Source organism: Cervus elaphus, chromosome 4 (genome assembly GCF_910594005.1).
Source record: "Cervus elaphus chromosome 4, mCerEla1.1, whole genome shotgun sequence".
Lineage (NCBI taxonomy): Eukaryota > Metazoa > Chordata > Mammalia > Artiodactyla > Cervidae > Cervus > Cervus elaphus.
Window position 1 is genome coordinate 18,270,606 of NC_057818.1, and position 27,993 is coordinate 18,298,598.

At 41.5% G+C, this 27,993-nt stretch overlaps 1 protein-coding gene across 8 annotated transcripts; it reads right to left on the bottom strand.

The window, feature by feature from the left end:
• Window positions 1-293: 293 nt before the first annotated feature.
• Window positions 294-27,034, bottom strand: SIAH1 (siah E3 ubiquitin protein ligase 1). Of its 8 annotated transcripts, none has more exons than XM_043898401.1 (2): window positions 26,831-27,034; window positions 294-2,247 (listed from the first exon to the last, which is right to left on the bottom strand). In XM_043898401.1, the coding sequence occupies exon 2, from the start codon at window positions 2,243-2,245 to the stop codon at window positions 1,397-1,399; it is 849 nt and encodes a 282-aa protein (XP_043754336.1). In that variant the 5' UTR covers window positions 2,246-2,247; window positions 26,831-27,034; the 3' UTR covers window positions 294-1,396. The 8 variants fall into 8 exon arrangements, with proteins under 8 accessions (XP_043754336.1, XP_043754333.1, XP_043754331.1 ...); XM_043898398.1 differs by lacking the exon at window positions 26,831-27,034 and adding an exon at window positions 26,370-26,488; XM_043898396.1 differs by lacking the exon at window positions 26,831-27,034 and adding an exon at window positions 26,124-26,315.
• Between the last annotated feature and the right edge of the window lie 959 nt (window positions 27,035-27,993).

Genomic DNA, 27,993 nt, shown 5'->3' on the forward strand with positions numbered 1-27,993 from the left:
AGTGAGTAAAGGTAGCAGAGGCGTCTAGGTCCCTGAAGTCTGGCTGCAGAAGCCAGGCTCTAACCACTAGGCTGTAAAACACCAACTCATTTTTTTGCTGTTAAAGGGGTGTGAGGGGGTTGGGAGTGGGGAGTGATCAGTGTTTTAACTAACTGGCCTCCCTAACAGAGTTATAGGAATCAAAATGAAAGCTAGAGAAAGGAAGAAAACTAGACTCTGTAGGCCGAACAGAGGCCATAACCCATTCTTTTGCTATATCTTCAAACTTAAGAGCTAAAGCAGACACGTAAGAGTTTTTAATTTGCCAGATATTCTTTTAATGAGAATTATAAAAGACCAAAAACATTTTTTTGCAAACTGCCTTTTTTTTAAACAAATGATTTGCTTTTAATTACAAATACTGTGTGAGACGATGCCTTCTTTTGCAAAACCAATAAATACAAGAACAAATTTTAAACATATGTGATTTGTCCAAGATATGTGGGGGGAAGGGAGAGCCTGATTTTTTTTCCCCAGCATTAAAAAAAAAAATCAGTACTCCCTAATCTTACAAAGAATAAGTTTGAAGGTATGACTCAACTGGAGAAGAGAGGGAGACCATTTTATAGCTGCTTTAAATAGCTTCTGATAATTCTTCTGATGTTATCTTTCCTTTCTGAAACTCATATCTTCACGAAACAGTTGAATTTAAAATATTTCTAATGAACTGATTAATGGGGGAAAAGAAAATATGTATCGAACACATGTATAAATTTTACCATCAACAATTATGCATATCAAAAAGACACTAACTTTAAAAGGTACAAAAAAAAGTGAGGAAAAACCTGAATTACAGAAAAGAAAGTCAAATTTATTTAATGAAAAACTAGAATTAATAAAAATTAGCAAATACACACACACAAAAAAATACACACACACAGCAGCACTATGTATTGACTCAGAGGGAAAGCAGTGGCCCAAGACCACTCAGCATGGCTTGTCAGTTAAAGGAAAAAAACCCAAGCACACTCACACGCACGCGCACACACACGCACAGGCACACAAAGAAACAAACAAGAACCCAGTATTTCTCAACGGTACACTCGATCTACAACAAACACAAATTCAGAATTATTTTACAATGCTTCCTTTCTTAATACAAAAGATGCCCATCTTGGGTGTATATATATATATATATTTATTTTTCAGTGGTTTACTGTTGACTTATTTTTAAATATATTAGTGTTATTACATGCAACTGTTTCCTGTATTTAACAGCCTTTCCTTTTATTTACCTTCATGTGTCTAGCTTCCACCTACCACAAGTTTTTGGTTGGTAGGCAGACAGGTGCCTTATTCTCTGTGAAATTGAATGCAATGGTTTTAAACACTGGCCAGAAAATGTTTGATTGCCATTTCAACACATGGAAATAGTTACATTGATGCCTAAATTGCCGTTTTCTGCAAAGAGCTGTGCAATGCTGGTGTCAAAGACTAGGCAGTCACTGTTCATAATGGCTGTTGCAATTCCCTCATGAATAGATCGAGGAGTGGCTTCCCAAGTCAATCGCCGCCTATGACCATTTAGCTCAAGTCGATAAGCAAAATTTTCAGCTTGCTTGCGTGTTCCTATCAGCTGTACAATTGCAAAGAATTGCTGGTGACCATCATATTTTTCCTGTTTCTCCAAGACCAACATGAAGTGAAAGCCAAAACAGGACTGCATCATCACCCAGTCAACAGCACCAGGAAGATTAATGTCTGTGGCAAGGAACACTATGTCCTCTCCCTGCAGGGTCGTGATGGACTTGTGCTGATGCATCAGATGCGGCATGACGGCATCCAGAGAGCCTTGCCACTTACAGGAAGCACCAGGGCACGGACAGGAGTAAGGCCTAAACTCACAGAGCTCTTCGTGATCTGCTTTTTCTGTGTGTGGCAGAGTTATTTCACATCCAGAAGAGGCATATTTACAAGGGAAAAGTACTGAATTGGCCACTTTCTCCATAGCCAAGTTGCGAATGGATCCCAGCGGGCCCCGGCAAGTTGGACAACATGTGAGCTTTGGGCGACAGTTGCTACAAACAAGATGGCCACTCTGGCACTGAAGAATGGGTGGTAACACATAGTCGAAGCAGACGGGACACTCAAAGAGACTCGCCAGGTCATTGTTGGAGGCGGTTGTGCCCGTCAGGGCAGGCACCCTCTGGGACGGTGCGCACTTTGAGGTTCCAGTAGGTAATGCTGTTGCAGTCTGACGGCTCATTTCTGTAATAAAAAACACAAAAGTATAAGGAGGCAGGAGAAAAATAATTACAACTATAACATGTTTTATATAAATAACATTTACTTGCCAAAAATACTTGAAAGTTTAGTGCAAAATTTACTGTAAGCAAAATAAAACAAACAGGATTTAAAACAACATCGATTACACAAAATATGTGCACCGTACATTGGATAAAATCTGTTTTCACAATGTTCCAGAGCACGTTCCCTTTTTCTATAAAATGTTAAAAAATCATCCTTGGATGGACTATATGGAATAAATGCTAAAATAGAAACTAGGATCCTATACAACTAAGGAACACTGTTAAGTTCAATGAAATTAGTTTTGACTGGAATTTCCCCTGCCTCTCTGTGTTCAACTGCCCTACTCATTCTATTTCTTCCCCGTTCTTAAGTCAGCTGTTGACAGCCTCAGTGAGTTCTACATGATCCAAGGATCACCAGGGTACTGACTTTTGATTGCTCTTTCTAACGGTAAATATTATCTGCTCAAGAGATCTATTTGGGGATGCCATCCCATCATCTATCTCCATGGAATGTTAACACCAGCTCGATCTTAATCTTGTTTCCTACCAATCTGTGACCCCCTTCAAAATTGAGGAAGTATATAGGTGAAATAGAGGGCCACCCTCTAAAAGATGTGAGTCTGGTATTCAGAAGTAAATCATTCTGTTCTACTTCCATTCTACAATATAAATCAGGTATAATTTGCAAAGAGGAAGGAGAGTCAGGAAAAGATAAAGAATAAAGATAAAAAGTATCAGAGAGACTCACACAACATTAGGGGTGAGGGACAGAGTCAACAGGTAAAGAATTCCTTATACTCTATTATAGAGTTCACCAGTGTTGCTGAAGCATTCATCAGCACAGCATTAAACATTATTTAAGAAATAAACTCCATCTGGAAGAAATGATCAACAATGTTAACTAACTTGTCAAGCTGAATTAAAGATAAAACAAGCACCTTTTCCCAGGATATAGTGGGCCACTTTCTTGGGGATGACAAAAAAATCAGTCCATTTATGTCCTAAGAGTATGTACTTAATAACCACAAGCCATATTTCTACAAAATCAAAATTAACAACTTCTAAATGTTAATGTTTCCTTAATTATAATTGTCGTTCTGTTGGAAAGAATTTAACGTTGAAAAAAATAATGCTGATTATCAATGAGACCACATAAACGCAATCTGGGTTCTATTACTCATAGACAGCACGTCCTAGGTGGCCTGGTGGTAAAGAATCCACCGGCCAAGGCAGAAGACACAGGTTCCATCCCTGGGTTGGAAAGATCCCCTGGAGGAGGGAATGGCAACTCACTCCAGTTTTCTTACCTGGGAAATTCCCATCGACCAAGGAGCCTGGTGGGCTACAGTCCACAGAGTCACAAAGAGTCAGACCCCATGTACTGATTGAGCACAAGCACATACTCATAGATTACTCAAGGACAGACACCTTAAATGGGGATTGAGAGTGAAACCTCTCCCCCAGGAAGCCCCAAAATAGAGCAATTCCACTGTCACTAAAGGAATATTCGAGTTCAAGGGGAAACAAAAGTATCACAAGAATTCTGTCATAACATGGCTCATCACATGGATTTAAGACCACAGGAATCAACTCTCATCACTGAAGCCCTGTATAACCAAAGTGTTCAGCCCAACAAAAACACTATAAACTCTTATGAAATCCAGTTTACCCCTGAGATTTTTTCTGCATGTGATGATCCATGCATTTTATTTTAGCTCACTAGTAAAACAATGGCTTAGCATTGCCAAAGTGTCCCGTATATATGCTTATTTCATGGTCCATTGTATGCGGCTCATTTAAGAGAGCAACATAATAACTGGGAAGTGATTCCCTGGGCACAAAATCTAAGCTGATGCCTTTCAAATCACTAAACCAAAAAAAGCTGGTCACTAAACTCAGTTTGTATTCAACATAATACAACTAAGCAAGAAAAATATTACTGTTTCATTTTTTGACCTAGCAAAAGTTATACATTTATCAATAGTCCAGACTCACATTACAATATACATTATTATTTTCCCAAATGTACAAAGCACAACTTAAAATTCCTATTCAAAGTGTGAAAACAAGTAAAATATGGCTTCTATTTCTGGTGAATTTAAGTATTACAGGGCAGTAGCTGCTAAAACTTCCCAAAGCTCGGAAGGTGGAACTCAGTCCATCTTCACACAGAAAAATAATCCAAACACACCACAGCAGCCGTGCAGTAGAAACCAAGGACTGAAGTGTCTGGACAGCTCTGCAGCAGTCATGACATAACCTGAAGTTCGGTTTAAACTGAGAAAAGCACGGCTGATCAAAAGAACATCACTGCCAGCTCAATTTTGTTGCAGCAATTTCCTGATCCGTTTCAGAGGCTCAAAACAACTTTCCCGTTTCACAGCTTAAGCAACACAAGGCAATACCTTTTCTCTTCCTTGTCCCAGATGCTGGTAAACAAGTGAGCAAGACGCCTCTCCAGGAGTACAGAAAAGGTAAGGGAGACTTCCCGGTCATGAGAAGTCAGAGAGCTCACAGCCTTTCCCCCAGAAGCAAAGACAACTTGCAACAGAGGGCTCTCCTGGATACCTTCTTTTCCTAAACATGTCCTGGGTCTAGTTTTCAAAAGGCGGCACATGCCCTACTCCATACACTCCATTCACTCCTCAGAAGCACTGGCTACTGAAGAAGAGAACTGATGCCCACTCCTGTTCCAAGAGGAGTCGACCACACCTCCCCATGAGCTCAAATTCGCCTGCGTCTCCAAAAATGGGAGCCATTGCTGAGCTGTCCTCTGCTGGGCCCTAAACCTTCCTCTGTCTTGGAAGTCTGTCTTCCCCAAATTCATCGGCTAGGCTCCTGCCAGCTGGGTGAAGAACAGGGCTGAAGGGTGCGTAGAGGCGACTGGTCGACTACGTGCGCTCTCGGTGCCAGCTCGAGCTACTACTGCAGGATCCGGCCCGCAGCTGGAGAGTCTGCGCCAACGCAGTGCCAGGCGGCCGCAGGCTCTCTCCGCACAGGGCGGAGGCTGCCGCGGCTGGCGAGAGGCGGGGAGGCGTACGGGGCGGGGCTTAAGGCTCCGCCCCACCCTGTCTGGGGCAGCTCCCAAGCTGCTCTTGAACAAGGAGCGCTGACTCCCACCCAGGCCCCCAGCCGAGTAAAACCCCGTAAAACCCGGCGATCCTCAATCCCCGGTGATACTGTGCACGTCTCAGCACTTCCATCAGCTTACTAGAAAGCTGAAACACTCCATTTCTGTAGGCCTAAACAGTCGGATATCGGCAATTTTGCATGGTTTCAACCCAAAGTCTACACAGAATATGTGGGAAATACGCGACCAGACAAGCACACATCTCTGCACTATATACTGCAGCCAGTTAACCCTGCGGACGCTAGATTTTTAAAAGTAAAAGTATTCTCCCTACTTTGTTCAGTAACTATTTAACAAGCGTTAACTACCTTATTTCCTCAACTGTAACTCACTTCTCCATTTTTACCACCGTCGGCACCTTAAACTCCTCCCTTCAGGAAGATTTTGTAGTGAGAGTAGTAAGCACACATATCCATATTAAACTCCCGCTTTAACCTCCAAATTTAGATTTTATTCTCTTCCTACTCTAGGAAAACCATCTTAAACGGCCTCATTAAACAGAGTAGCTTGTTTTGTTTTTAAATAAGCATTACCCTTGCCCCAGTAAAGTCCAGGGCCTCCAATCTGCATTGCGTCAGCTCAGGCATTCAGAGGTTTAACCTGTCATTACATCATGCTTAGTGTAGCCTTTAAAGGCACCAAGACCTGGTGTGGGGTGTGAACCCTGTGCTGTAAATTGGCCATTTTCAGCATAAATTTTTAACTCTAATCACTTCCCCACCCTATTAATAGTGTGTTCAATCACCTCAATGTCATTTTGGTATTAGGCTACAGAAAACATCATTAGGAATAGAAATATAATTGAAAAGTCTGTTCACTGAAAAATTATGATAATCTATGTTTTGATTTTCTAATACATATTCATTCTAGATAGGTCTCAGGTTTCTAGAGCAGGAGACTTCAAATGTTTTAGAACAGAAAAACTTCAGACAGATTTAAGACAGAGTCCAAATGTGTAAAAACAAGTAAAAGGGATGACATATTTCTCAAGCAAAAAATGTTTTTCCAAACTTCCAAAGAACCTATACAAAAAGAACCTATATACAAAGAACCTATACCCAGATCCTTACAACACCATCTAAAAATCATTAATCTGCAGACAAGCCTCTGAATAAGTGAGTCAGGACAGTAAAAATGGAAGTGTTCTGGAGTCATCTACACTTGAATTCAAACTTCACCACCTGCTCAGCTGTAAAACTGGGACAATATTGCTAGCTTTGAATGGCTTTTGTCTGGATTAAGGAAGATGGGGAAATTATATATAGCATAGATGGTACATATTCCAAAATACGTAAGTGCTGACTTAGACAATTCCAAAAGTTAACTTGTCTGGCCTGAAGTCATTAGTTAGAGACTCAGAACTTGTGGGTTCCAGATGTATACTCTAAAAGATGCCTTTAGCTTTAGTAAGATTATCAAACATGTCTACCAAAGAGCAACCACCTTTAACTAATTTTTAGCACAATACAGTAGAATTTCTCGACTAGGTAGAACATTTAAACTGGTTTTATGAGATAAATTTTTACAAAAATTACATTACAATAAGACAAGCCCACAGAATCCAAAGTTAGCAAAATTCCAAAATTTATCAAGAGTCCACTATTACTTACCCTTTCTAAAATAAAGCTTACATCTCAGGCCCCATTTGGTATAAAGTTTAAATAGACTTTAATTTAAATAAAAACATTTTACCATCAGCCTTTAATGTTGCCTTAGTAATTTTAGAGCATTTAACCATTGCTATGCCACATTAACAAACACGACTAAAGTAAACTTTTAGTCTCAATTTCATGTGGGAACCTTTTTTTCCTATTATAAATGACTAATGAACAATTTCTCTGATTAATCGTAACGTTGTGCCTGGGCATTTTAATGAATACCCAACAATGCTGTGCTTTTCATTTTCTTGCAGTACAAATGTTACCATGACCTGCAAATAATGGCCCCCCTCAAAGATGCCCACCACAAAATTAAAACTATGGCGTCTCCTTAAAAATTCAACAGCTTAAAATGCTAAGTTAAAAACCAAACTTCATTATAACACAATAATGCCAAGGGGGGGGTGGGAATCAAGCAATCTATTTTTAGTTTCCAAAACTGTATCAAATTAATGGTAATTTTAAAAAATTGTACACAATATTTTCCTAAATGCTCTTTTCCTAAAGATAATTCAGAAAATGTTGTAGCCACAGAGTAAAATTTATATATCCAATAAGATACGAAGTGGGGGAAGTCCAGGACAAAAGACCTGATAGAAGATGTAAAAGCAGAAGTCTGAACAAAGGTGATGACAGTAAATGGAGAGGAAAATGCAAACCATAACCTAAATGTATAAAGCAAAGTATATTTGTTTTTCATTCCCTAAATCACTGTATTTTGAGGCTTCTATAACTTAGTAAAAAAACAAACAAAAAATACCTAACCAGAACCGATTAGGCACTAGGCTAAATACCAAGCTGTGGTAAGAGATGAAATGAAAAGTAGAAGTGAGAGGCCTGTGAGCTATCTAAGAGATGGAACTATTAAACTCTGCTGATGGGGATGCAAAATAGTTACCACCATATCCTCGTCACTGCAGAAAGTCCCACTGGACAGCATGATTCTATATCCTAATTTTACTTCACTATTTTCCTCATTGTTTTATTTCACAGTGAATCTAACCTCAAAATGAAATTAACCTCAAAAATGAAACTATAAACATCTCCCAAAACAAGGCAGGTCAAACTTCAATCTTAACAATCTGAAGCTCTTGCATAAATTGCACAAGCTCTGAATTTTAGTCATACCATTTACCCCTAAGAATTACATAAATCCTGCTGTCTTCTGATAAGTAACTACACATATCAAAAATCTAACCTCACTTTTATTCTCATTCCTCTGCAGGTAACTTTTCTACCCTAACAGGTGGCTTCTAGGATTCTGTCTTTGAAAGATATTTTCATCAGAACATCTAGATATATATCATAGCCAAACAGCAAGTATTTTCAATCTCAAGACAAATCTTTACCTTTGTGGGCCTTTCCTCTTCTTTTTTAACTCTTACCATTACTCAGTTCTTTTCTTCACATAATTCTGATACTGACTCTCCTGAATCTATCTTCAAAAGTCTTAATATATTTTTTCTCATCATTCCGATCCTTGCTTTGTACTGCATTCCAAGAAAACTCAAGTTCTAATTCATAAATTTGGTTTTGCTAAGGTTACCTATCTCCTGTTATGCTAAAGTATTTAATTATATAGATACCCTCAACCTCCATCCAACAAGGGAGCAGAGTAAGATGGAAGGAATGGCTGCTTCCCTTCCCTTTCCTGGAAGTCGGAATGGCCACATAAATTCAGACTGCACTGCTCTTGTACTTCCTTAACCTATTAAAGTTTCCATGTTTAATATTCATGTCCCTCATTGAAGCATCACTCTTGGTTAGTGGTTTTTTCCTCATTGCTATAACCTAAATGGTTCCAGGGTCAGCAAACTAAATAAATAAGGAGGCAGAGAAGGGACTTTCTTTCATCCTCACTAGAACAGTTGCCCCAGATGTTCATTAATAAGCATACGTATGTACCAGGTATTGTCCTCAATGAGCTTCCAGGTTAAGCATTTATCCCCCATGTTACAGAAAAGAAAATGGATTTCAAAATAAATTTCAGATCACAGAACTAATTAAAAAAAGGGGGGGAGCTGAAGAGCTATGTGACTAAGGAAGACTTAGAAGGGGTGGTAAATGGCATCCTAGGCCAACAGACATTATGAAAAATTTTAGACTTGGAAAAGATCTTAACCAACTCTCTCATTTTCAGAAGAGAAAAATGACACAGAAGAACTTGCTAAATGTCATATAAAGTAGGTCAATGTTCTAATCTGGGCAATGTTATAATTTCCTAGATCCTTGTAAAGCAGATATTCTTTGGACATTTTCTAATTCAACTTGAAAAATCAACCTTTTCTGAATTTAAGTTTAGTAAGATTCAACTATCTTTTGCTTTCCCTCCCAACACAAGAGGGATCCCCAATGCAGCCAGGAAAGAGTAAAAAAGAGTAAAAAAAAAATGGGAGATGAGTAAGAGTCAGCATCTTAGAGGGGCCTTTCCTGATCACTTTATCTAAAGGCCAGATCACTCTTCTTACTGTCTTCATATTATCTCTTGCCATATGAAATTCACTTGCTAACTAATTTCTTACTACTTATTGTCTGTCTCCTGTCCTTTTCCCTCTCCTCCTCAGTATCAGCTTTTCGCTGATAACAGCAATTCTCAAACATTTTTGGTTTCAGGAACCCTTTCTACCAGTAACTGGCAAACTACAGCTGCAGGCCACTTGCCTGTTTCTGTAAGCAGTTTTACTGGAATATAGTTAAGCACATTCACTTACACCTAGGACTGCTTCCAAGGGTGGAGATGAAAAGACCCTATGTATGATTCCTAAGGTCTTCCCTGGTGGCTTAGTCGGTAATGAGTCTGCCTGCAATGTGGGAGACCCAGGTTCAATCCCTGGGTCAGGAAGATCCCCTGGAGAAGGAAATGGCAACCCATTCCAGTATTCTTGCCTGGAAAAATCCCATGGACAGTGGAGCCTGGCAGGCTACTCTTTGGGGGTCAGTAAGAGACACGACTGAGTGACTAACACTTTTCACTTTCATGACTCCTAAAGCCCTTTAAGCCTATATAGCCACGTAAGAAAAAATTTGTCTTTACTGTTTTAAAGTTTTAAAAAATTGAGGACCCCAAAAGAGCATTCTGTCAATGTGGTTTATATGTATTAATTTTTACAATATTAGAAATTCAAGTCAAGAACTTTAAATATATGTTAAAATTACCATCATATTTTTTATATAACATGTAAAAATCTACATGTTAAATGTTTATGAAAAATAACTTCCATAATAGGGAGAAGAGCATCTATGTTATGTTTTTTGCAAATCTTTTTAATATGATACAGTAAGAAAAACAAAAGTTGGATATTTAGTATCTGCTCAGTTACAATGCAGGAGACGCCGGTTTGATTACTGGGTAGGGAATATCCTCTGGAGAAGGGATAGGCTACCCACTCCAGTATTCTTGGGCTTCCCTTGTGGCTCAGCTGGTAAAGAATCCACCTGCAATGCAGGAGACCTGTGTTCAATCCCTGGGTTGGGAAGATCCCTGGAGAAGGGAAAGGCTACCCACTCTAGCATTCTGGCCTGAAGAATTCCATGGACTGTGAAGTCCATGGGGTCACAAAGACTCAGACACCACTGAGCAACTTTCACTTTCACTTTCTGCAATTAATCTGTGAAGATACCACATGTCATGAAGCCTCTGGGAACCTCACTTTACTTTCACGTCTCATTATTATGAAAAACAGCTTTGACCCTCAAAGGGTCTTGAGAACTCCCAGGTTCCCTGACCATTAACTTCTCGTTCAGAAGCTCTGCAGAATATAAGCTTCATCAGAACAGACTTTGTTTATTGTGCTCTCTCTTCTATCTCCAGCACCTAGGACAGTACCCAGTCCAGATCAGGTACTCAAGTATTTCTGAACGAATAAATCAATCAAGTACAACAGTATGAAGGATTAGCATGTGTATAACCAGAGCTCACTCATCCCTGATGACTCCTTGGTAAAATATATCTGTTGCTTGATATAACCTTAAAGAGATTCACGATTGAGACTTACAATTTACTTTAAATAACAATATTTTACAACACCGCCATGCTTATCTTTTACAAAGGAGCAAAAGGCAACAACACAATGAAGAGAAGACTTCAACAAATGGTGTTGAACAGCTGGGTATCCACAGGCAAAACAAAAAAAGAAATCTAGACACAAATCTTACACCTTTCACAAATTAACTCAAATCACAGGCCTAGTAAAACATAAAACTATAAAAATCCTAGAAGATAACACAGGAGAAAATCTGGAAGACCTTGGGTTTGGCAATGACTTTTCAGAAAAATCAAACGCATGAACCCGGAAAGAATCAATTCATCAGCTGGACTTAAAAAGTAAAAATGTCTGCTCTGCGATATGATCAAGAGAATGAGAGGACAAACCACAGACTGGAAGAAAATCTTTGCAAAAGACATATCTGATAAAGGACTGTCATCCAAAATATTGCACAGAACTCAACAAGAAAATGAATATGCCAATTAAATGGCGTGCCACAACTACTGAAGCCCCCAGGCCTAGAGCCCAAGCTCCGCGACAGAAGAAGCCACCGCAGCGAGAAGCCCATGCACAGACTAGCCACCACTCGGCCCAACTAGAGAAAGCCCGCACAAAGCAATGAAAATCCAGCACAGCCAAAAATGAATTAATCAAAAAAAGAGGAAAAAAAGTGGGCAAAAGACCATAACACTCACCTCATCAGATATACAGATAGCAAAGGAGCATATGAAAAGGTGCTCCACATCATTTGTCATCAGGGAAATGAAATTAAAACACAAAAAAGATACTACCACACACCTTTTAGAATGGCAAAATCCAGGACACTGATAACACCAAATGCTAATGGGCATGTGGAGCAACATTCACTGCTGGTGGGAATGCAAAATGGTACAGCCACTTGGAAGGGAGTTTAGCAGTTTATTCAAAACTACACATATACCATAAGATTCAGCAATCATGATCCCCAAAATTTACCCAAAGTAGTTGAAAACTTATATCCACACAAAAAACCTGCACACAGATGTTTATAGCAGCTTTATTCATAATTCCCAAGATGCGGCAGCAACTAAGATGTCTTTCTATAGTGAACAGATAAACTGTGGTACATTCATACAATGGAATATAATTCAGAAATTTTAGAAAATGAACTATCAAGCCACAAAAAGATATTGAAGGAACCCTAAATATGTACTGCTAAGTGAAAAACAGTGAGTCTGAAAAGGCTACATGTTGTATCATTCCAGCTATATGACATGCTGGAAAAGGCAAAGGTATGGAGGCAGTAAAAAAATAAGTATTTGCCAGAGACTGGGCAAGAGAGGATGACTAGGTGGATCACAAAGGATTTTGAGGGCAGTGAAATGATCCTGTATGCTATAGTTGTGGATACATTTGTCAAAACTCATATAGCACTAAGTTGTTTGTTTAGCCACTAAGTCGTGTCCAACTCTTTTGTGACTCCATGAACTAGATAGCCCACTAGGCTCCTCTGTCCATGGGATTTCCGAGGCAAGAATACTGGAGTGGGTTGCCATTTCCTCCTCCAGGAGCTCTTCCCAGCCCAGGGACTGAACTCGAGTTTCCTGCATTGCCAGGTGGTTTCTCTACCATCGAGTCATAAGGGAAGCCCACAGCACTAAGAGTGAACCATTAATGTTCATGGACTTTGAGTCAAACTAGATGCCACGTGTCGCAACGCAAGACCCACATGCTGCCATGAAGATCAAAGATCTCACATGTTGCAACTAAGACCCAGCGCAGCCAGATAAATTTTTTAAAATATTAGAAAAAAACCCAGACTTTTGGACATTAAGATCAAGTATATGGAAACATTTGGTATATTACTAACAACACATGCAACAAATCACCAAATTAAAAAGACCCAGATTACCCAAGATTTTACTGAAAACTGTTGTTTCAACCTATTGTATTCATTTTTATAACCTCAGCCTAGGACCGTGTCTGAAATGTGATAAAGACAACAAAGTCTGCTATGACAGAAGCTTCCAACTGACCACCTACCAACCTGTAAAGCACTGTGTCAGGAGCTTCACACAGTCTATACTCATAAAGGCTGTATCTCCATTTTGCAGATGAGGAAACTGAAGATCAGAAAAAGTAAGGAGTAATAAGAACAGAGCCAGACCGTCTGCTTTGTCCCTGAATCTTATTTTCTTTCAAATAAGCCTAAGAAAAGTATGTATAATCTTCTCACTCTTACACCGAATATTCAACTTCACATGCAACTAATCTTCAATATTCATAAAAACTGACCAAAAAGCAAGTCCCTAAATTCTTTTAATTAAACCTGTAGTCACAGCAAGTAGTTTTTTTTTAATTTTTTGTATTAAAGTGGAATAACCTAACAGTCATTAAGCCATTAGACATTAAATCAAACCAAAGACTCAAGAAGAGAAGAGGAGAAAAATAAGAGTAAAAGAAGCAGGGTAAAAAAAAAAAAAAAAAAGAAGCAGGGTACTTCTCCGGCAGTCCAGTGGTTAAGACTCCGAGCTTCCAGTCCCTGGTCATGAAACTAAGACTGAACTAAGATTCCACATGCTGCACAGCAAGAATAAAAGAAGCAGGAAGAGATTAAATAGGCTCTCAACCTTTTTAAGTCAAACCACATATCACTAAAGAGAATTTTGGGGAACTCACTTGAAATTATTGAAACCATACCAGTCATAATTACAACACAATCACTTCTGCAATATCACCAAGACTCACAGTGTCTAGATAAAAGCAGCCAAATTCTCATCATTTAGTTACTAATGTTTACTAATCTGCTTGGGCTTTATATTCTCTCAGGATGTAAAGCTGTCACACATTCCAGTAGATCTTTGCTCTTTTGCTCCATCTTGATGTTAAACTATGTTTTCAAAATTCTTCCCTGTATCCTGTACCCAGTTTTACACTGTAACATAAAACTCATCCACCTTCCCTTTCTTCTTGACAAGTAATGGTAGGTAAATGCACAGAGAACACAAATTTTAAAGCAGATCAACACTGGCAGTAACCTACAAAGAGTTGATGATACTAAGCTAAATAGAAAAGAACACACGGCTTGAGAGATGAAGAAATTACATGAGATAAAAAGTCACACTGAAGAGACTCTTTAATACATCATATGATCAATAGTTCTTTACTACCTTTATAGAACAATGGAATATATGGGGGAAATGCCATATTAAAAAATTCATGGAGCCTTATTCAAACTAAATTACACTCCTTTGAAACAGTTGAAGCTTTCCTGATGGCTCAGATGGTAAGAATCCAGCTGCAATGTGGGACACCTGGGTTTGATCCCTAGGTCAGGAAGATCCCCTGGAGAAGGGAATGGCTACCCACTCCAGCATTCTTTCCTGGAGACAAGGATGGACAAAGGAGCCCGGCGAGCTCCAGTCCATGGGGTCACATAAGCATCACATCTCAAACTCTAGCCAAATCATTTTAGTTATTTTGAATAAGGATATAACACATGAATTAACTCTAAATTTCATCAAACTAAGATTCCATTCTTTGGGCAGGTACCACATTTCTCTACAAAAACTTTCCTGTTTTATTCTCTTGGGTTTAGTTTTTTTAAAAACAGCATTAGCACATTCTCATCTGAATCCACCTGTTAGCCATGTAACTGAATGCTCCTGTTCACAGTTATGGTCACACTGGCTCCAAGTTGGTACTAATAGTACTCTAATTATGGGAAGTTAAAGAGAAAAATAGAGGGGGACCCAATATATAAGTGATGCATTTGTGTGAAGTGAAGCGCAGGTGACATCATGGTTTTCACTGAAGCACTGATACATTGGTAAGATAACGCAACATGTGGTGACCACACATATGGGATAACTTTGGTGTGCTCAACTCAAAAGAAGCTCCAGCGTAAGTCAATTCCATAACATGTTGTTTCAAGACTTCAATTTTGCAGGCAGTATTCAATACTTTCATTAATTAGTGTAATTCGAATTTTACTGGTTTTGCAGGTTTTTTTGTGTTTAATTTGCAGGTTTTGAACCTCACCAACGTCACACAGAGTTGACCACACCACTGGTCCCTGCTGTGTAAACTGTCACTGACTCCACACGCTCGGGTTTTCCTGTCTCACCAGGTGCTCGTGTTTCCTTTACTGATTCCTGCTCTTCTCCCTGAACTCCTGATATTGGAAGTTGTCCATGGTCCACTTTTCTTCACTTTGGTAATCTCATTCACTCCTGTATTTTTAAAATTTCACTGATATTGCCATGGACCTCAACATTTTTATGTCCAAATTAAAAAACAAACAAACAAAATCTCCCAGATTTGTCTTAAAACTACGGATGTGTACACCCAGCTGTCTCCTAGACATTCCCACAGCCTGCGTGCATAGCCACTCAGTCATGTCCAACTCTTCACAACCGCACAGACTGTAGCCTGCCAGACTCCTCAGTTCATGGGATTCTCCAGGCAAGAATATTGGAGTGGGTTGCCGTTCCCTCCTGCAGGGGATCTTCCCAACCCAGGGACTGAACCTGTGCCCTCCTGCATTGCAGGTAGATTCTTTACCATCTGAGCCACCAGGGAAGCTCCAGACATTTCTACAGGAGGATGGTCAAAACTGAACTCCTTATCTTCTCCCAGAATACTCAACCAATAGCCTTCCTCTCACTTCATGGAAACTTCATCCTTCCAGATACTCATTCCAAAAGTGTTGAAGTCATCCTTGACTCTTCTCTACATATCACATGTGTAAAACCACCAGGAAATCTTGTACCTCCCTGAGAAATGAATCTAGAATCCAACCACTCCTCATCACCTCTACTACTACCATATCAATATCTTTCAATTGGATTACTCCAATACCCTTCTAACCAGTCTTCCTGCTTCCATCCTTGTCTCCCACCCCACCCACCAATTCAGAGAACAGCAATAAGAAAAAAAAAAATCTATTAAATTCTCCCGTATCCAGGTAAAAGACAAATCCTACAACAGTCTACAAGACCCTAAACAATGATGGTATGTCCCCATTACTGTCTGACTTCATTTCCCACCTCTTCCTTCCTCACTGGCTGACTGGCACCCTTGTCCCCTAAAGGTAGGTTGCTCCTTTGGGTCTCTGCCTTAAAATACTTCTGAGATAGCCACAGGGCTCTCACCTCCTTCCAATCGTTGCTTGTATACCTCCTTCTCAATGGGGCTTTCCAGTCTCCTCTGTTTAAATAAACAGTGACCACACTCTGCCCACTGACCCCTTCTCCTAACCCTTGCTCATTGGGTCTCTGCCTTAAAATACTTCTCTCTGAGATAGCCACAGGGCTCTCACCTCCTTCCAATCGTTGCTTGTATACCTCCTTCTCAATGGGGCTTTCCAGTCTCCTCTGTTTAAATAAACAGTGACCACACTCTGCCCACTGACCCCTTCTCCTAACCCTTGCTCATTCATTGTTGTCAATCCTTGCCTCTCCTCCTCTTCCTTACCCCTCCTTCATTTCTACTCTATTGTTGTCCATAAAATGTATTACCATCTATCAGTCATTCAGTCAATCAGTTCAGTCGCTCAGTCGTGTCTGACTCTGCAATCCCATGAACCGCAGCACCCAGGCCTCCCTGTCCATCACCAACTCCCGGAATCAACCCAAACCCATGTCCATTGAGTCGGTGATGCCGTCCAACCATCTCATCCTCTGTCATCCCCTTCTCCTCCTGCCCTCAATCTTTCCCAGCATCAGGGTCTTTTCAAATGAGTCAGCTCTTTGCATCAGGTGGCCAAAGTATTGGAGTTTCAGCTTCAACATCAGTCCCTCCAATGACCACCCAGGACTGACCTCCTTTGACCATCTATCAGGCTACACAATTTACTCATTTGCTATGGTTGTTGGCAATATGGTTGCTGTTGTAAACCCTCCTCCACCACCTGGAAAATGGGAATTTGTCTGGTTCAGTGATGTGTCCCAAACACCTCAACAGTACCTGACACATAGTGCAGGCTCAATAAATATGTTAGGTGAATAAATAAAACTAGAAAGCAGAAGCGCTTTGGACTTCTGGACATTAATATCCAAAGCTAGAGGTAACAGAGCAGTACTTGTTAAAGTCCAGGAGAAAACGATCAAACGCAGAGAAAACAGAGCAGAGAAGATGAGCATTAACTACGAGGAAAACTGTACAAATGGTTCCGAGAGAAGCAACCATTTACTACATGGCTCAGATTGCGACTGTTACAGTCATAGCAATGCAAACACAAAAGTATGGTGTTACTAAACTAGGAGAGTATAGGAACGGTAAGGGTCTGTACAGGTGATAACGGCAGGAAAGGTAGCTAAATACACAATAGGAATAAGGCCTAAAACTGAAATCCTAAAGTAACAACATAAGCATGTTATCTAGAGACAATGAAGGTAAATAAAATATAGTCACTTCAAAGAGGTTAAAGTAGTTGCCTCTGGAAAAAGACATCTGGAGAGGAATACAGCAGGTCGTTTTTCTTTAAAAAAAAAAAAAAAAAATGAGCCTAGCGGAATATTTCATTTTGAATTATTTTGCATGTAAACTCTAGACTAAAAGAAAAAGTTCAAAAACTTGGTATGAATTGTCACCAACTGCATGCATTACTTAAGAAATTACAAACATAAATTTGTTTTTAAAGACTTGATTCCAAGTATTGACTAAGATCTGTGGAAACATACTTCCCCTACACTGTTGGAAATGTCCACTATGCAGGTTTCCAAGAAGATTTGTCAGTTTGTTTCAAAATTTAAAGTTTGTATACTCTCTGTGACCCCACAGTTTTTCTTTCAAGAGTCTATCCTATGACTTACACAGTGGCAAAGGTATATATATATGGATGCCTACAGCAACCCTATTTGTAAGAGCAAATAAACTGCAAACTGCTCTAGATGAAGAAAGTGACTAAATGATGGTCCATACAACAGAATACTATGCTGCCTTTTTTTTTCTTTTAAATAAACAGACTCATACCTACTAACATATAAGAATCAAATTGTTTAAACAGGTAGAGAAAAAAAAAAGCCCACAGAATATATTACAATCCCATTTATGCTAAAAGAGATAAAAGAGATAGCTGTCTTTTTATATATGTACACATGTACATACATACCATGTAATGGGACAGAAAACTAGAAGGGCATCCAAATTGCCAAATGTGGTTTAAAGACTTAAGGTAAGGAATTAGAAAGGGGGGAAAGGAGGTCAAGTCCAGAACCAGAAATCACACAAAGACTAGAGTTGGGACCACTGAACTACAAATACATACACAAAACATCAAGATGGAAGGATATATAGACTACAGAGTATAAACACAAATTTCATTATTTGGAATTATGCAGTTTAGGGAAGCCCCTCAAACATGTATAGTTACTGACAAGTAGTAATCATTTAAAGGGAAAGTATCTACAATGATTAAGTCAGATCAAAGAAACTGACTTTAAAATGTCTATGGCTAACTTAAAAGAATGTGTAACACACACAGACTAGAAACTACACCACAATGTCTACAATGGTTACACTTTTTAATTACCACATTGTGAATGATCATGAGGAAGGTGGGGGTTGCATTTCTGTATATGTTTCTCAAATGCTCCATAAAACATATATATTACTTTGGGGATTTAAAATGATTAAATTTTAGTGCCTATGTTGTGTCCCCACACTTTCCTGCTAACGAACTGCTAGTGATTTCATACACAAATTTAAACATTAAGAGATCAAGAGTCGATTCTGCCTACTGCTTTCCTTTTTCCTTAAAATGCCTCAAATAGATGAATACTTACTTACAGGGAAAAATTATTTTTAAAAAAGCCTCTTCACATTTTAAAAACCCTATATTTCAAATACATGTACATATATTTCAGTTTATATAAACTTAAACTTAGCACTTTAAAAGTTAATTCTGAAAGACAAAATTTGTCTGATCACTTCTCCAAGCAAAATCAAAAGAATATCTGTAGAAATTAACTCAGAAACTATCTGTTTTAACAAAATATCCAAAGCTGTCCCCAACAAAGCTAAATCAGGGACCTTGACAAAACAAAACCCACAACTCAACTTTAGCTGAGCTCAAAAGAGCTAAAAGGTAAAACACAAAGGCAGGAAAAAGCAAGTTTTTAACAATTAGATTATTTCATTTAGTCAAACCAAAAACTGAAGTAAAATAGTTAGTGTACAGCACACTTAATTTTGCTGTATCAACCATTACTAGGCGAAGGCTGTCAATTATGACAATAATAACTATAACAATTACAATACCTCCTATAAAATTCAAGACTGGCATTAAATTCTTCTCACTTTCTAAGAAAATATTTCTCACTGGTAATACCAGCTTTATAAATATAGATTCATTCTCCAAAGATTTTTCCTCTATTTCTTTTTCTACTTTCATGTGCTCCCAACTCCCCTGCTATTCAAAATAAGCAAAAACAAAAGCCACAAGTAAGTTCAACACAACTGGGCAACCTCAAACCTAATAAAAGGTCTTTGCCAATATCATTTTGGTCACTGTGGTTCAAACCTGGAGAATAAATTGAACTCTAATGAACTGTATTATCTGTATCTTTCAGCTTAAGAGTTCTGCAGGACTTACTCCCCCTCCCCACAAAAATCAAAATAAAAGTAATGAGATACATGGGAGCTGGTCACAATAGTGTGCGAAATGCATTAAGTTGTATCCTTAAAATCTTGAGCAAATTTCTATATGTAGTTATCCTATATGTCTTCAAAAACAAAAAGTTTACATTGAGGGGAAAAAAAGTAATACCACAGCTCCAGGTAGTCTACAATTTCCTGAGAACAGTAAGCATCAGGTGTCGTAGCTGGTGACATATCACAGCATCTCCTCTCCTGCCTGCTCAGTCTCTCTCTCTCTACTGTGGCTTCCACTGGCTGGTACAGTAATCACCAACTACCAACACTTAACTGACGGCTTCACGCATACCTCCTTTAGAAAGTACAACAGAAGCCGTCGAATGCTGACTTCCCACTTCTTCCCTCCTCGTGGAATGGAAGAAGTGACCCAGGCCTTTGGGCAGTGTCCGCTCACCTCCTCAGAGGTCACACTGCTATTCTCCCTCTCTCCTGCAGCCGTCTTTTTCTACTGGACCACTCCCTAACACCTGAACATGCTCTACTATCTCCCATCTGGCTTCTGTGATGTTCCTCTACCTCACTGCATCATTCTGGGTGTCTCATAGATACCTTAAATCCAACATATCAGAACTTCGAATTTGCTGTCCTTCTGTTTTTTGAGTTTTATTGTTATTTGCAAACCCCCTCCTAGTTCTTTCATTCTTGGTAAACAGCACTATGATTCACAGTTGCTCAAGCCAGAAACCACCTAATTCTCTCCTTCCCTCACCTCTCATATCTAATCCATCAGTAAGCCCTGTTAATTCTGTCCCCAAAATACATCTCGAATCCACCCACTTCTCTTCATATTCACAGCCGCCACCACATTAATCCAGGTCATAATCAACTACTGTGCTTCATGATCAAAGTACATGTGTTAGTTGTGCAGTCATGTCCAACTCTTTGCGACCCCATGGACTGCAGCCCACCTCTGCAGGGGAAATCCTCTGTCCATGGGATTTCCCATGGCAAGAATACTGAAGTGGGTTGCCACTTACTTCTCCGGGGGATCTTCCCAACCCAAGAATCAGACCTGCGTCTCCGGCAGTACAGGCAGATTTCTTTACTGAGCCACCAGGCGAGCCTGATCAAAGAAATGGCCTTCTATATTCTCCAAAGAGCTAGGCATTTGTGCTCAGTCATCTCCGACTCTTTGCGACTGCATGGACTGTAGTTAGCCGGGCTACTCTATCCATGGAATTTTCCAGGCAAGAATACTGGAGTGGGTTGCCATTTCCTTCTCCAGGGAACCTTTCTGACCCAGGGATCTAATCCACGTCTCTTGCATCTCCTGCACTGGAAGGCAGATTCTTTACCACCTGAGCCACCGGGGAAGCCCCCCCAAAGAGCTTCTCAGGACCCTTAAAATTCACATTCCTTACTTTGACTCTGCAGGATCTGATCCTTGCCTCTCTCTCCCCCTCAACCATTTGTTCCAGCAACACTCCCTTCTCTCAGTTCCTGGAACAGTCCATGTTCATTTTTGCCTCAGGGTCTTTACTTCTGCTGCTCCTTCAGCCTCATATTCTCCCTCCTCTCCTTCAGACAATTCCTTATCCTTTTAACAGAGATTAAATAGCAACACAGGGCTTCCCAGGTGGGGAAGTGGTAAAGAATCCTCCTGCCAATGCAGGAAACACGGATTTGATCCCTGGGTGAGGAAGATCCCCTGGAGAAGGAAATGGCAACCCACTCCACTATTCTTGCCTGTGAAATCCCATGGACAGAGGAGCCTGGCAGACTACAATCCATGGGGTCGCAACAGCCGGACACAATTTAGCAACTAAATAGCAATGTCACCATTTCTCACAGCAAGACTCCCTCCAACCATTATTCTTCACTCCTTTATAGTATATATCACAATTTATAATTCTGCTCTCTTCCCTAACCAAAATGTAAGTAGTAATACAGAAATTAAGTAACTTATTCAACAGCTAATTTTTTTAATTATTTAAGTACTTTCTCTGTTAAGTAATGTCCTTTTAAATGCAACAGTAGGCACTGTCCCTGCTCTTACAGAGCTTAAGGTCACAAATAACTAGTAACAGATGCTAGACACACATCCAGATCTGGCTCTTAACCACTTAGCTACACTGCCTCTCTAGCTGTAGGACACTGGATCAAGGGGCAGCAATATGCTTAGTAGATGTTCACATGCTAATGGAAACTAAGGCTTGGAGAGGTTAAGTCATCTGCCCGAAGCAGCACAGACAGATTATCTGAGGAATTAAGTACAATCATGAGGAAAGGCACAGATATATTTAAGTATGGAGAATGTTCAAGAAACAAAAAAGCATCCAGTCTAATCAGGTATGGCGAAGAAGAAATGCTGGAGGATAAGACCAGAAGAGCATAAAACACTGTGAAGGTATTAGCCATTCAATAAACATCTACTGAGCACCACCTACATGCCAGCCACAGTAACATACTCCAGACAGGGGTGATCAAGGCAAAGTCCTCATAGAGACTGCAGTCTCCATCTGTGAAGGCAAAGGAGAAGAGAAAACTACAGTTCAGGGGAATAGATCTTGTAGTAGGGCCAAGCAGAAAGTGCTATGAGAACATGGAGAGATGACATCCAACTCAAGGAGGGGCGTCCAGGAAGAGCACATCAGTTAAGTGATGTCCAAGCTGAGATTACAGAGCTTAGGTGGAAGAGAATATGTGGTGTGCACAGGCACTTGCAAGTACGTAGTTGAAAATGGCAGGAAAGTAACAAAAGCCAGCTTCAGGAGGCACTGTCGACTTACTATCTATATACTGTCAAGGAACCTGGGACTTTAAACTGAAGGCTTTAAGTCCACCTATGTTAGAAAGCTCCCTCAAATGGCAGTAGGAAAGCTGAAGGGAGGGGGCAGAGACCAAAAGCAAATAGATATTTAGAAAGTAGAAGAGGACTGAATGCACACATGAAAACAGGGAGAGAAGCAATGCCAGATCTCTGGCAATAACCAGAGAACAGAAAAATCAAGGCTCTATGACTGATACAGAAGATGAGAGCCTAGGACGGCTGGAAACGAAGGTTTTAGTTTAGGATGCATAGATCGGAAGCACTTTGGTATGTGAAAGTGGAAAATGACCTGCAGGGAAAGACATGGTTAAAGGAATGAGGATAAACCACAGATTGGGAGAACACGTTTGCAAAAGACACACCTGATAGAGGACTGCTAACCAAAATAGAGCCCAGCTCTTAAAGCTCAACAAGAAAACGAACGTGTCGATTAAAAATTGGGTAAAAGACCTGAACAGGCACCTCATCAGATATCCAGATGGTAACGGAGCACGTGAAAAGGTGCTCCACATCACTGTCATCAGGGAGATGCAAATTAAATCAAAAATAAGATAATGCCACACACCTTTAGAATGGCAAAACCCAGGGCACTGAAAACAGCAAATGCTAGTGGGCACTTGGTGCAACAGAACTCTCATTCGTTGCTGGTGGGAATGCAAAACGGCACAGCCACGTGAAAAGGCAGTCTGGCAGTCTACTACAAAACTAAACAGGGACTTCCCTAGTGTTCCAGTAGCTAAAATGCCAAGCTCCCAATGCAGGGGGCCTGACTTCGATCCCTGGTCAGAGAATTAGATCCCACAGGCTGCAACTAAAGATCCCACGTGGTGCAATAAGACCCAGCATAGACAAAGAAAGAAAGAAACTAAACATATTCTTACCATATCCAGCAAATCATGCTCCCTGGTATTTATCTACCCAAAGGAGTGGGAAACTTATGTCCATACAAAAACCTGCACACAGATGTTGACAGCAGTTTTATTCATAATTCCTAAGATATGGCGGCAACTAAGATGTTTTCTGGTAGGTGAGTAGATAGATAAACTGGTACACTCAGACAATGGAATAATACTCAGCGCTAAAAAAGAACCAAGCTATCAAGCTACAAAAAGACATGAAGGAAATTTAAATGTACATGACTAGCAGCCAATGTGAAAGAGGTACACACTGTATGATTCCAATTATGTAACACTCTGTAAAGTACAAAACTATGGAAACAGTAAAAAGATCAGAGCTTGCCAGAGGTTAAGGAAGGAGGGATGAACAGGTAGACCACAAAGAATTTTTAGAGCAGTGAAACTATTTGTGTGATACTATTAACGGTGGATACATATCATTTGTCAAAACTTGTAATACGTAACACCAAGAGTGAACCATAATGTAAACCATATTCTTTGAGTGATAAGGTGTGGGTACATCAACTGTAACAAATGTATCACTGTAGTGGAAGATGTTGATAATGGAGGAAGTTATGCATGAGTAGGGCAGAGTATATGGGAAATCTCTGAACTTTCTGTTCAATTCTGCTGTGAATCTAAAACTGTTCTAAAAAGAAGTCATTAAAAAAAAAAAGACCTATGAGCAAGAGAATACATGGGTCTAGGTTTCACAAGCAAAGAAATCTGAGTGTCATACGAATATATTAATAGAAGTAGTAGGTCAGGAAACAAGTCTGTACTGAGTGTCAGCCACTGAGGATACAGGAATAAAAGACCACAATCCCTGCCCTTTTGCAGCAGAAACTCTAGTAAATCTAGCCATGGAAAACCAAATGACTCAAAATGCATTAGAAAAATCTTTTTTAAAGAAACCATTAAGGATTTTTTTAGGGAGGCCAAGTTTATACCTAGGTTTTTCTTTAGGGGTTGGTAGGAAGTCTGAGGTTTTCATATATTGATTTTGTTTGTAGTGAGGTCTAGAGCAAAAATAACCAAAAATTAAAACATTTTATAAGACGTATATGAACATTTCATAATTATAACTGAAGTCTGTAAAACAGATCTAAGCCAAGAAAAACTTCAATCTCTAGAAACCAAGTAAATCAATTCCTTCAAAATACAATTTTAAGTGGTTGCTCTGCAAAGTTACTGAACTTTGTTTACCCTCCTTATGTAAGACCTGTTTTCTAAACACTGTATAAGCTGAAAATAAAATCCTATTCTCCATATTACGTCATTGTTGCCATAGCTAGATGTTTCCTTTGCAACTTCAATTAATTGTAGCCTAACACTTTTAAATTATAGATATTAAAGTTTATTGCTCTACAACAATTTTGTAAAAATTTCCCAAAGCTTAGACAGAACACATTACACTAAATTGAATTAAATTTCTGAATGTGTAGCTTGTGTAATATTTATCCTGAAAAGTTCCTCATCTATCATTTAAACTGTACTTCAGCTTAAAATATTATTAAATGTTCAATTATGCTGCAAAGTGTCAAGAGGGGTCATGCAAAGCATTTCTATAACAGAGCAAGAGAAAATATTTTGGCAAAGCCAACTTTAGGGTTGTAACTAATTATTTCAGATCACAAATGTCTGTTGTATATTTTAATTTCCAGAGCGAAAAATCACAGAATTTGTACACTCCATTTGAGGTCAAAATCTACTCGTCATGAACTTCTAACAGCTAACCAAAATCCTCTCCTCCACAATTTAAGCCAGTATCTCCCGAAGAAAATTACCAGACCATTACCTTTATCACCACACTACACTCTGCTCTTCAGTAATGTCCAAAAGAGATGGTGACACCATAGACACCTAACACTCAGAAACTCACTGTTTCACTTTTCTAAGTTAAGACCTCAAAAGCAAACTGAGCCATGAATGTGATTAAATTCTAGATCACACAAGACTCACCCAGATGTCTTACTACAGAAATTTTCCAACGCCATCATCTTCAAAGGCCTGGACATTTATCATCTAAACGGCTTGTTTTCATTTTTAAGAACTAACAAAATGCACTAAAAGAAAACCTACGCAGTTCCAACATATCCAACATGCCAAAATAATCCCATAAATTTAGTTATTAAACAACAACAGCCTTGGCAGCAAACATTTACTGAGCACTTACCATGGGCCTGCCACTGCTCTAAGCCTTAGGCCCTTCACCTACTATCTCATCAATTCTCCCAACAATCCTACGAGGTCGGTACTGTTATTTACCCTATTTTGCAGGTAAAGAAAAAGAGGCACAGAGAGGTTAAGTATCTTGCCCAAGGTCACAAACCGGTGGGGCAGGACTGGAACCAAGGCAGGTAGTCCCGACTTCAGAGTCCGCGCTCCCAACGTTCAACTGCTGCAAAGAGTTAACAATTTACCCTTGACAGCCCCTTATCAAGAAATGGTAAATGTTCAACAGCTAGAAACGGGCAGTCCGATCCCTGTCCTATATCCGTGCTCACGGCTTCTACGACTTTGACAAATCGGCTACACCATCTGATTTTCCGGACACACAAACTGGACTTCTCTGGATGTCAGAGCAAATTCTCAATCTTTCCAGGAACGGGAAAAGGAAAACCTACGCAACGCTGTGGCCCAGATTATCCACATTCCTAAATAATAAATCTGGGAGCGTCCAGAAAGGCCCCCAAACTACCCAACAAACGAAGCCTAGGAAAACCAAGGTTTACAATAAAAAGCTGGAGCTTCCCTGGCAAATCGTTCACGCGATCTCCTCTCTAACGACATAAACAAGGGAGGAGGCTGCATTCTTCCCACCGCACAATGAAAACGCAGGCCGGAGCGGGAAAGAACGCAGCGCAATCGGGGACGACCGCTCCCGGGGTCGGGGGCAGGCGGGGGAGGCCAAGGACGACTGAGTCGCCCCGTCCTGCCCCCGGGCCGATGCGGGGAGGGGCCGGAGGGAAGGGCCGGCCACTGCCCGCACTCAGCTGACCTCCGCCATGTTGGCCGCAAACCCCGGGACCCTTCACAACAAAGGCCGGCACCCGGGAGCAGGGAGTGCCGGGCGCCTCCCCCGGCCAGGCCCGCCTCCCAGGCGCGCGGGGGCCGGGCCGGTCGGCGAGGCGGCCCTTCCCCGCCCTCGCCCGGCGGCGAGGGGCCGACCCCCGGCGCGGGCCTGTCGGGCCCTGGGCGCCGGGGGCGGGGGCGAGCCGGCTCGCCTCGGCGGGCAGGGCCGGGCAGGGGAGGGGAGGGGCGGGGGGCGGCGCTCGGCCGGGCGGCCGGGCTCGGGCCGAGACAAAGGCGCCCAGGTCTGGGGGCTGCCCGCACCCCCTTCCGGGCGGCGCGACCCGGCCCGGTCGACCTTCCCGCCCGCCGCCATGACCGGGCCTGGAAGTCCTCCTCCCGCGGAGCCCCTCGCGGCCGGCTCCTCCCTCCAGGCCAGGCCCCACTTACCTGTGGGCGGAGAGCGCGCCTCGGACCCCGGTCCTGGCTCAAACGCGCTCTGTCGCCGCCGCCAACCCCCGCCACCGCGGGCAGCGCCACCGCCTCCTCCTCGTGCCAACACCGACGGGACACTCTGGGCCGCCGCTGCCGCTCGAGAGTGCGCCCCGCAACGGCCGCCCCGGCTCCCCCCTGGCCGCCGCCGCCGCCGCCGTTTCGCGCGTCCTCGAGCCCGCCGCGCGCTCCCGCTAAATACCACACACTGCGGCGGCCGCCATGAGGAGGCGCGGCCCCGCGCGCCGGCAGCCCGGAGGGGGCGGGGCTTTCACGGGCGCGCAGGCGCAGAGGCGCTCGCGCGGCCGGCGGCGACTTTCGCGGGTCGAGGTGCTGGGTATCGAGGGTGGCGGTTGGCGCCCGGGCTCTGCGGGCACAGTTGCTGTGACTGAAGACCTCGCGACAGGCAAACACTTGAACATCGCGCTTTTGCCTGCAACCGTCCCCTCCTGGGGAGGAGCAGGGCTTCGCTGCCGCGTCTGGGACCCGCTTTGCGCGCCCCGCGCGGGGCTTTGTTCCGCGGCCCAAGGGGTCGTCCCGCGCGGCGGCCCCGCTATCTACCCACTCCTGTTTCGTTTGCTGGTTTCACACAGCGCCTCCTCCGGCTCTTCCCATCTCCACTCTTCCCCAAAGGAAAAAGCAACGGACTGCCTTAGCCACCGACCTGAGCCCCCACCCCTAAAGGGGAAGAGGTCCAAACCCCTTCGTTAGCTTTGAGCTGCTCTTCAGCGAAAGCGGAACGAGTTTCAAAAGCTTATTTTAGCTGAAAAGTGGGTAGTGGCACGCCCTTCCCCGTGTCCTCCTCTGGAAGCTAAATGAGACTCTGGGTTTTCTTTTCCTAGGAAATAAAAAGAAAGTCATTCAGGGTACTTAACAAATACAAAGTATATACCAGAGCAAAGGCTAGTGTCAGACCTTAAACTGGATTTCCATGTAAGAGCCTCCATAAAAATAGTATTCTGTGTGAAAACAAAAAGTACTTTTTATATGAGACTTTAGAAACCACCAGGGAATAGTCTCGCATTGTGTCCAAGTTCCTATCAATAGGAAATCTTTTTAGATGGGAAGTTTGTATGCAAGCACCGCTGACAAAACTTTTCGGCTTGAAAGTGAGAGGCACA

Coding starts and splice junctions, on each gene's coding strand:
- SIAH1 (XM_043898394.1), bottom strand. CDS start 3,698: ATGAGTATGTGCTTGTGCTCAATCAGTACATGGGGTCTGACTCTTTGT. Junction 2,248..3,598: donor GGTCGATGGGAATTTCCCAG/GTAAGAAAACTG, acceptor TTTTTATTACAG/AAATGAGCCGTCAGACTGCA.